Source organism: Tarenaya hassleriana, unplaced genomic scaffold (genome assembly GCF_000463585.1).
Source record: "Tarenaya hassleriana unplaced genomic scaffold, ASM46358v1 Cleome6, whole genome shotgun sequence".
NCBI classification, from domain to species: Eukaryota; Viridiplantae; Streptophyta; class Magnoliopsida; order Brassicales; family Cleomaceae; genus Tarenaya; species Tarenaya hassleriana.
Genome location: NW_010968505.1, coordinates 2471857 through 2483229, shown reverse-complemented (window position 1 = coordinate 2483229; position 11373 = coordinate 2471857). Strand labels below are relative to the sequence as shown.

At 31.3% G+C, this 11373-nt stretch overlaps 1 protein-coding gene across 1 annotated transcript; it reads left to right on the top strand.

The window, feature by feature from the left end:
* Positions 1–4361: 4361 nt before the first annotated feature.
* On the top strand, positions 4362–5869 carry LOC104799149 (protein BIG GRAIN 1-like D). Its single transcript, XM_010521530.2, has one exon. It carries the CDS (start codon positions 4581–4583, stop codon positions 5697–5699), a length of 1119 nt encoding a protein of 372 aa, XP_010519832.1. The 5' UTR covers positions 4362–4580; the 3' UTR covers positions 5700–5869.
* The last annotated feature ends 5504 nt before the right edge of the window (positions 5870–11373 follow it).

Genomic DNA, 11373 nt, shown 5'->3' with positions numbered 1-11373 from the left:
TATATATATATATATATATATATATGGGTTTAGGCCACAAAATAGATTTTGGGATTGAAACACAAAATTAATATAATTATTAAAAAAAATAACGCCATCGGATTCATTTTGGTACAATTCTATACATAATCCTTTATTATATTGATAGTCTAAATAATGGCAGATATTTTACTAAGGAACAAGGACATTAAAAATGTCACTTAATTCACTTCAGATCTCGGAATAAGGAGTCCGTAACATAGCGTGATTTGTATATTTCTACGTTTATCTATGTAGATTTCGTGATTATTTGTAAGTGATTCTAATAAATTGTATATTTTATTAGATAAAAAAACAATAAAATAAAATTATTATACGATTTTTTGGATTAAAAAATCATTTTTGTCTCCTTGTATATAGGAAAAGAGCTTTTCCTGATTCTCCATTGATAGCGCCACTCTCATCCTTTTTCTCAATCTAATATCGTAGTTGTGTTAATATACATATACGATACATGTGTTTTAATCTTATATACGCAGAAATTTGATCATTTTCACGTAAATGGTAACATCAAACAATAATTATTCAACAATTTTTTTTATGATATTGTATTTAATGGGAAGAAAACATCTATTAAGATAACAATTAATTAGACTAAGTTGAAATTAAGTCGTATATATTAAAATAAAAAATACACGAAATTATATATAAATTCGTTTTTTTGTGTATGAATGAGACTACTTTATATATATATATATAGATATTGTTTACGTTTAATCTGTTTTTCCTGCTCTCTTTTTTTTTTTTCGTTTGTGTTTTGTAATTTCGATAAATAAATAAAAATTAGCTCTGAACAAAAGAAACGAAGGGACATGAAGCATTGTGAGTGACGTTAGTGGAAGATACTTTTGTCGGAAGCAGAAGGTTTGTCTCTTTCATGTTTCAAGATTCGCCACATTGGTGCAACTTTTCATACTTCGTATTCCCACCGTTGGATCTAAGAGGGCCACGATGAACGGTGGGGATTAGAGATGGACCACGAAAATGACATGACGATCGCGTCCACGTGGACGTGTCCAAAGTTCAAGAACAAAATGTTCTTTCCCATCTCAGAAACCATAATTATTTGTTTCCAAATTTAGGCTTTGAGTGATACATTTTACATAAGTTTATATTAATTTCTACTTATTTCGACTTTATATATAACCATGTCTATAGAGACTATTTAACAAAAATCTATATTTCTAAAAGTGATTAATTATTAATGTTTATAGAATTTTGTTGATAGTTTTCACTGTGTTGCATTTGTATTTGTGTGGAGAAATTTTGTAAAATTGAAATTATATTTATATTTGATGATATCTAAGAAAACATTTAATGGACTAACAATTAGTTCTGATACAGAAATATAAAGACTTAATCGATGATGCAATTCAAATAAAATGTATTTGAAGATTTTGAGATTTAAACTCTATATAGAATTTTATAATTTCTTGTAGACAAAATATTATATCATACATAGATTTTCTTCAAAAAATTGAAACGATTTTAAACAGTGCAATAAATGAACGCATTTTTCATGTGGCCAAGGCCCAAAGCTATAATAAATTATGGCAGCCAATGAAGAAGGATGGTTTTGTTAAATTTCACAATTTCACAATTTAAATTGGTCTTAATCTTGTTTAAAATACATGATATCCCATCCATTAATATTTATAGTTTTAGATTCTAACATAGTATTTGAATCATATGATCAAATATTTTATTTGATATTGCGAAGAATTCGATAAAATTGAACTACTACAACGTCATATCTAAAAAAATTTAATTAGAATAATCGAGGGAACAAGTGACAGATGGCGAGTGATGATTGGGTGGGGATGGTCCAGTTGTACTGTGGGCATTAACTAAAAAGGAGAAGTGCCGTACGCGTGTGGTGAGAGGCCGCACGTGCGAGGGGCCCAAATGTCAGAGCGGCAAATATGTCTGAGAAGGGGGTTCACGTGACAGGTCACGTGGGTCCCATCGCGATCACCGCGTGACCCATCTCTCTCTCTCAGCAGCCGCCCGTGCGTGCGCACCCCCTCTCCTTTCACTTCTCCATCTCTTCTAAACCCACGAGCACCACTTCCAATTTTCACTTTATCTTTTCAAGTGTGTGTATATATATATATATATATATATTCTAATATTGTTAGTACTTTTTTATTCGCTAGGTATTAAAATTCAACTTTTGTATAATTCTTATTGGATTACATTAAATGATTTTAAATGTAATCGATTGATATAGTAAAATAATTAGAAAATAGATTTAATACGTGTGTGTATATATATATCTATTGTTTTGTTTTTTTTATAGATATTAGTATCTATTTTTTTTATCATTATTTAAGCGGAAGGATATATTTGACATAGAATCCAAATCTTTAGTAGAAATATCTATGGTTAGGTAGACAATTTAATAATATATAATTGTATTTGAATTAAATATGATATAAAATGTTTTAGATAACTTTGACTAAATTAGATTAAATGAATTAATTGAATATTGAAAAACGAAAAATAGAAAATAGAAAAATTATGATACACTATTAAACACATTTTATATCATGTATTTATCTGTTTAATGTGTAATTAAATATAAAAAATTAATGTTTTCACGATAAAATTTCAACGTGGGTTCGAATCCTCATTTGGAGAGGGGTATTCACATAGACTCTTCGATTATCTGAGAGATGTAGTCGGGTTAAAAACCCGATAAACTTCCGGATTATAAAAAAAATCAACAATATCAACTTTTTTTTATAATAATTTCAAGAATCTTAGTTTTAGTTGGTTTAGCTATAAAATACAATATAATTTATGAAAACAATTTTAGAATTTGGATTGAAGTGTCAGTGTACCATATAAAAGATGAAAATAATATAACCAATGCTAGCATTTATTTGGTTTGGCGTACAAAATTTTGAGAGCCAACTCAATGTACCCTAGCGCCGGCCGGCACGTTTGAAGGGCTCTTCATTTGATCATCATTTGATGAACCCGTATCTTTCATATCTAGACCGGACAAACACTTCGACCATTTTGGCTGTGACCATAAATATAATTAACCAAAGGTACGATAACTAGTTAATCGAAGTATATAACCATTCACGTGATTACATTTTGTAATTACGAATATTAGTCATGACTCCAATTTATAATCCAAACATTCTCTTTTTTTTTTCCACGCCACAAAACGAGAAATGAAAAATATAAAGGTACAATTAATGGGTATATAACTCTATATATATATATATAATTTAGATGATCAATGTATAATGTAGTGATATTATAATTAATGGGTGTGTGTATATATATAATATATATATATATATATATATAAGCAGGTGGGGTTGGAGACAGACAATGGAGGAGTGTCATGGAGAAGAGGAGCAAGAAAGGAACAAGAGAGGAAGGAAGCATGTGAGATCGACAAGGACCATGGACGCATTTCCTTCCTGCATGTGTCCTCATGGAGACAACCATGGGCACTCTTTTTCTTGCTTACACGTTTGTTTATTTATTTATTTCCTATAAAATCCCTTACTTGGTTTCCATACACCATCGTTTTCAAACCCCACTCTCATGATGATTCTAGACATATACATACATACATATATATATATATATATATACATGCAAACCATAGTTTCTGATTTTGTTTCTATATTCTTTTTTTTTTTTTAGATCAACTCCATACCAAAAGTGTTCTTTTGTTGTCTACACTAACATGCTTTTCCTTTTTTAAAAAAAAGTTATGGAATATGTTTAATATGAGGGAATTAGGAGTAATATATATATATATATATACCCTTGTATATATATTTATAAAAAATTCTAAAAATAGACAAAATATCGGCATATATCATCATCTGAACTTAAAGAACACCCAACAGATAAAATAAACCAAATCGAAGATTTTCTGATACTATTAAAAATCATGAATTTATATGTTACTGTATTTTTTTTATTTAGTTTTATCGTATTAGAAGATTACACTCCATCTTCACCCTCTCATGTTCTAGGTAGATGTAGAAAGATGATTTATACCTATAAATGTAGTAGTCTAACGGTTCGTAACAATTTAAAATTGAAGTACGGAAAATTTAAAAATTAAAAATAAAACATTTTTTTACGTGTAAGAAAGTAAAGATAATTGAATAAAGGTGCATGAAGGAAGATGGTATTATATTAGGTATGAATATAAGGATCAATCGCAGCATATGTGTAAATATGTCTTCCCTGAACTGTCCGAGTGGTCCTACTGCTTGGCAGTGCGTGAACAGCACGCGCCAATGGCTAGCTGCTATATAATTCCCTTCTCTCCCTTGTTCTCTTTCATTCGTCCTCATCTCTCTCTCTCTCTCTCTCTCCTCTCTGCGCTTTCATCAATAAGACAACCTTCCAAGAAAAAAACAGAGAGATAAAAAAAAAAACCCAGCACGAGTCTCTTTCTTGTTTTTGTCTCTTCTTCTTGTTCTTGTTCTTGCTCCTGTTAACCCTCTTTCCAAGCTTCCCAGAAATTTTTCTCGAGAAAACAGGGTAGAAAGCGATACACCATGAATAGATCCAAGGCGCAATCCAAAAACCCATCTTTTTCCTCGACCCTCCTCGACGAAATCTGCAACTCCTTCGACTCTAAAAACCCTAAAGCCCAACATCTCTATTTCTCCGATAACACGAGCCAGAAACAGAGCACCAGAACCAGATCGGTTTCTGACCGGAAATTCCACCGAGATCGGTTCTTCGGCTCCCTGTCCTCTTCTTCGGATTCTAATTCCAGTATCTTCTCATCTTCCGATACTGAATTAAAGAAAGCTTCGTCAAGGCCATTATGTTTTGGCCCGACCCGGATAAAACCCAGGAAAACAGAGGACAAGGCTCTGTTCCGAGAAAACAGAACATGTCCAGCGTTCGACGACTATGATTACAGTTCAGACACCTCGAAGTTTACGAGACACGAAGACGTCAGGGAGAATCAGAGAACAAGATCAGTGAAAAGTTCTGGGAATTTCAGGAAGCCGAAAGCTCCGGTTTCACCAGGCGGAAGGATCGTTAGTTTCCTCAATTCTCTGTTCAGCAACTCGAGGAAAACAATGGCGGCTAAGAATAGCTCAAGAAAGACCAGTTACAATGATGATGATGGGTTTGTCCGGAAACCGCGTGATTACCCATCGACGTGTTCTTCGGCTACTTCGTTTTCCAGATCGTGTCTGAACAAAAGCTCCGAGAAATCATGTGATGGCGGGAAACGAAGCGTCAGGTTCTCTCAGGTCAATTTCATAGCCTCGGAGAATTCCAGCAGCAGACCAATCTACGCAAACGAAGAAGCAATCTACGGCAGTAACAGAAACGGTACAAGGTTCATGTCTTCGTCGTTGCCAGATGAATGGAACATCAGAAAATCGCAGAAGAAGAGCTCAGTGGACGGAGGGAGGAGATCGGTGGAGGATATAGCGAGGGATTTCTTGAGAGATTATCGCAAGAATCAGACCAAAAGTACGATAAAGAACACAGATAACGACGCTTTCGGCTGTTATGAAGACGAAGATGACGACGATGGCGCAAGTGATTCGAGCTCGGATTTGTTTGAGCTTGATTTGATGGTAAATCACCATGACAGGTACAGAGATGAGCTTCCTGTGTATGAAACCACCTGTGCTGGTTTGATCTTGTGAATGTTTCTTTTTCTTTTTTAATTTTTTTTTTCTCTTTTTTTTTTCTTTTGTTATTTCCATGTAATGAGTTTGCACAGGGAAAAAAAGCTAGGATTCTGTAACGTTTTGCTGTAATATTTGGCTTTAAAATTTGGGTGGCTAATATTAATAATCACGGGTTATATTATATATATAATTGTGTCTAAATTAGTAGAATCAAGTAATTTAAGTCAGTGCCACTAACATATATAACTCCTATTTATAGTATTATTATTATTATCATCGTATCATCAATATCGCCATAAAAAAAATCTATACTTGTGCATATATATGTGTGTGTAACTGTGAAAGGATTATAATATAATATAAAGAAAAAAGAGAGGAATATGGAACATGCGTAGATGGTAGAGAAGGATCCATGAAAGGGAAAAAAAAAAAAGATTTGTGGGGATAATGCGATAAAAGTTGTTGATGATCCCTAAGAAAGAAAAGAAGAACCCTAGCTTCCAACTTTCAATCTCCCTTTATTTATTTTTTTCTAATTTATTATCCCATGCTTTAAATTTCATTTCTTCAACGACCCTATTTCTCAATTATAAAAACTTTCTTTTTGCCTAGAAATCTAAAAAAAAAAAATACTTAATTGTGATCTGTGTATGTTGATTAGGAGTTAATTAAATCAAGGTGTGCTTCTGTCTAACTGTAAGTCGAACTTTTTTTTATTATATATATTATATTCCCCCATCAATTTATTCAGAAAAAAAATATAATTCGATTATAAAATGATGTCATCCTACTTTTTTCATTTTTTAAAACAAGTAGTTTTTTTTTATCTAAAATATTATGAAACTCTGTTAAGGTTTGTTTCTTTCGCCAATTTGAATATTCACTAATATTTGGATTCCCATCAAATACCCATTAATCCGACATTATATATATATATCATGTGAAGGGTGGTTGTGCATGAAATTCGATATCCAGACGAGAAGCAATGGCCAATTCAAAAGTTGGAAAATTTTAAAAATAAAAAAACAAAGTAAAAGAATATGAAAGCGATGTCTCCGTGGGGAATAGAGAAAGTCGTGAGCTTTTGCTTTACTTCTCCCCTTTTATCTTTCACTTTGATCTCCAAAAGTTTCTATCACAAGCTTCTCGATTACTTCTCAACGACAAAGCACGCAATTTAATCTTTTATAATTGCGTGTGTTTGTGTGTGTATATATATATATATATATGTATTTTTCTCTGTAAGCTAAAATATACGTTCATGTTTTGTAAAATTCGGGAGCTCGGACCATATTTGAAGAGTGAACCATACATATTTCTGAAATATGTATAATAGTTTATAGATTACATATCTTTGATGACTCAACCGGTAAGGAAGGGAGCTCCTTCCCAACTAAGGTTCGAATTCTCATTTGGGAAAGGATATTCACATGGACTCTTTTAAAAGATGTAGTCAATCCAAATGACCGATAAACTTTCAAATTGATCAAAAATAAAATAAAAATTTATATATATATATATATATATATATATATATTTTTTGATAACTGAGAGGTTCACCTGGGCCTTCGGTCCAACCTACATCCCCTCAGACCCGGGAGCAGCCTTTAGAAGCCCGGTGACAGGGGCCCAGAGAGCAACACCCTCCCAATCGAGAAAACACCCCTTCCCTCCCCAGTAGCTGGATTCGAACTGGTGATCGGGGCCCCAAGAGCAACACCCTTTCAACCACTCGCCCACTACTTACTGGGTTATAGATTATATAATTTAAATGATATTGTAGATAATTACAATAGATAAACCAAGTATATGGAATGGACAAATTCTATTTAATTCGTCACCCTAAAATAGATAGTTAATGTATATGGAACTTGGAATTGTAATTTTTTTGTAACGAAGTAATTTGTTTCACCAATCCTATTTTAATTCATCTCCTAAACAATTTGTTTCTCGGTTTGAGTTTGAATGGACATAGTTTTTGATAAATATAAAAAATAATGATAATATATATATATGGGCTTTTTATAAATTTGAAGAGTAATATAGTTTTATCTTTTGTTTTGATAATTATGCTTACAATACGAATAGTGCAACCAGTTAGTTTAATGTTTCTACTCATGCAATGGCTGTAGCTCCAATGAATAATACAGCTAAAACAATGTGAAATACGTTCGAGCATAATATATTAAGTTTATAAACATAATATATTTATCAGATATATTTAAAAAGCAATGAATAATATTTATTTTTTGCTGATATATGCTATCATCGTTTTGATTTTTTACGTACTCTGATATTAACATGTTTTATTATTGCAATTAATTTGTAATACTGTATGGTCTATACGTGGCCAAAGGTGATTAAACAATAATTAGCGAACGATAACACCCAAAGATCGTGCTAAGTATATGGGGTCGACAAATCTCCCACAAACTCATATAATGATTACCCCTAAATCCATGATTACGAGAATTAATTAAACAATGTTGTGCCAACACAAGTCGGTCCACGTCTGAATGTATGTATATATTGATGTAATAATAAGTTTGTAATTCTGTTAATTCCAAAAAAAAATATTAACAAACTTAATTATATATATTAGATTGTCAACCCTATGCTATTATGAGACCAAATAACGAGCTAAGTGAATAGCACGACATGATTTTTGTAGTACCAAAGCGACAAATCCCTTTGAGTTTCCTAAACGAAGTCAAAAGCTCAATGATCACTTTCATAATACTTCACACACATTTATTTATTTATTTTGTTTGCATTATCAATTGCCCACGATCCCTAGAGAGTTGCAAAACCCTATTCCACAATTTAAATTAAGTGAAAGTTCAGATTTTCCATTTGGAACTTTGATTAGGTTTATCTGTTTTAATCATTTTTAAGTTTTAAACTTTTTAATTGTATAAAATATATTCAATTTATGTAAATGTATGAGATATTTTTATTTATCTAATAAAGATTATGTCATCTAAATTCTAATTTTTCTAGTAATAGAACAACTTCTAAAATTTGAAAAGATCTTGAATTGATAAGATTTTGGTTGAGAAAAAAAAGTAAGAAATCAAAATTTTATTAGACATATTTTCAAGATAAAGTTTGTAATTTTATTTGTAAAGTCGTTTCATTTATGATAAAAAAAAATTCAAATTTTTATATTACTTTATTCTCATTATTTTTATATCGCAATATGAATTTTCGAAACGTTACAATAAACTTTTCTTTCGATGTGGAGATAAATAAAAGCAAGTTTCTATTTAAAGGTCGAACCATGGCGGAATCGTTGTCTTTTCCTTCTTTTTTTCCTCCTTTTCCTTTTTTTATTTTTGTGAAACTCAGCGCGCAAATGATTATCTCTAAGTTTTAAAAATAAATAAATAATAGGATATGCATGCTTATAAACTATTCACATAATAATTGTTATGGGTACGTGCGTGCTTATTAATTAATAATTATATAGTTTTTGTAAATTTATAAATACTTTCGTTATTATTTTCCCAGGCACGCAACAAAAATAACCGACCTTTCGCCACATGGACAATCCGGAGATGCTTTGCGCGTGGACCGACCTTCATTTTTTCCTTTAATAAAATATTTGTTTTCTTTTTATAAATTGGGAATTCCGACTGCTATCCTTCGGTCGCGCTGACCAAAATAATGATATTGTTTAACTCTAGCATTTTATTTGTCGAAAACAAACAAAAGAACGACTTAGATTACAAAGAAGTAAAAACAATGTGTATATTAGCCCTTCGGGACATGGTATAGTGGTTAAAAAATCCATAATTTTTCAAGAGATCATAGGTTCGATTCCATTCTCCATCGAGTCTGTCACTTTTTGGATGGTTTACCTGTTTCACGTGGTTTGCAGACTATTACGTGAAACCGGAGGATTTATCATTGCGTCCAAAGGACTGTTGTTGGGTTCCCGCCATAAAAAAAACAATGTGTATATTAATTTGCAAAAAAAAAAAGATGAAATGAATGAATTAAAAAAAAAGATTATAAATAAAAACTAAGAGGTGTGAGATAGTGGTGATCATTCACACTCTATATACAGTGGGAAATCATCACATCCCTTTTCAAAAAAAATAACATGAGAAATAAAGATGAAGGGTCGAATTGGGTCGACTCGGTGGATTTCGAGACGAGTCGTTACCGAGTCGTCATCATGATTTGAGCCAATTTCGCAAGGTTTGATCGAACCGAGCCTTCATCTGACTCGTCTTAATTACCAAAGTTCCCGGACAAAATTAGCCCAGAATGATGCAGATGAATATGTGTGTATATATATACAAACGCATGCATGCATGCATGGAGGAGAGAAAAAATAATTTAAAATTATTTTTTTTAATGAAAGAACATGTTCAGTGAAAAGAGTATACAGATAAAACAAAACATTATTGAAGGGCTAAGCCTTTGATGATGACGCGACGTGCTATATATATGTATTGCTTTTAATTAAATATTTTTATTTTTTTTTCTCAGGATATAATTACAGTTCAATATTATTTTAAAGATTTTCACTTGAATTAAGAAACAGTCTAAAATTCTTATGAGCTTGTTTACTGTATTATAGTTAATTTCCGAAAAAAAATTATTTCTTTAAACTGTAACACGATTTTATAGTTTTTTATTGAAATTGTAGAACAATAGTAACTTTTAAAAAAATGTTCAAAACGATATTTACTTTTAGTATCTTAGTTATTTTAGTTATTTTTTTTAAAGGAAAATCGCATATATATACTACGATACAAAATTTTTTTAAACTGTAAGACAGATGACGATATTTATTTTAAGTATCTTAGTTTTTTTTTTAACTACGATACAAAATTTAGTTTCGTCAATCTAAAAGCTTATTAAGGAAATAAATTAAATAAAAAAACATAATCACATCACATTTTTGTTCTTGTTAGGTGGACAAATATACGGAAACTAATGGCTACCGATATTCTAGGTCCTCTCTTGTCATATATATATATATATATATATTTTATAAATCTCTTGTTACGATATTGATGATAGTGCTTGCCATCTCTATGCGAAAATGAACTCGTGCATCAAAATTTATTTCCATATCAGTTTTATAAAACGTGTAATGGTTATGTAAATTAATTTCCAAAACTCGAAGATTTATGATCTATTGGTTTAATCAGTGGCGGTTCATATATATGTATATATTCCAATTTTAATTTGTTTCTCGTATAATTGATTCAAATATAAAACATTGATATTTATAAAATTTCACAAACTCTAAACCAAATTAAATCAACAGATGACATTCTTTAATAGTTTTTATAATGCGTTAAAAATATTACCATTAGTTAACGTACGTGGAAAAGACTTTAAAAAATAATGACCAAATGCCATTCTTCTGATCAACTCTAAGCAAACTGTAAATTAACCAAAAACTGAATGACAAATTTTCCAGTGAAATACATGTTTCTATACAATATCAAATGAATATATATATATATACACATATATGTATATGTGTGATTATTTATGGCGTTTTGAAACGTCATGATGACGATAATATACGTGGAGACGCACGAGAGAGAATCATGGTGGAAGAAGGTGTGACATGAAGGACACGAAGTGCACTACAAATGTAAGAATGTGGCTTGTCTTGCCCAATCCATACTTCCATGATAACGGGAAACTCTCTCTCTCTCTCTCT

What these genes read in the sequence shown, in the direction of transcription:
- LOC104799149 (XM_010521530.2), top strand. Translation starts at nt 4,581, where the DNA reads ATGAATAGATCCAAGGCGCAATCCAAAAACCCATCTTTTTCCTCGACC.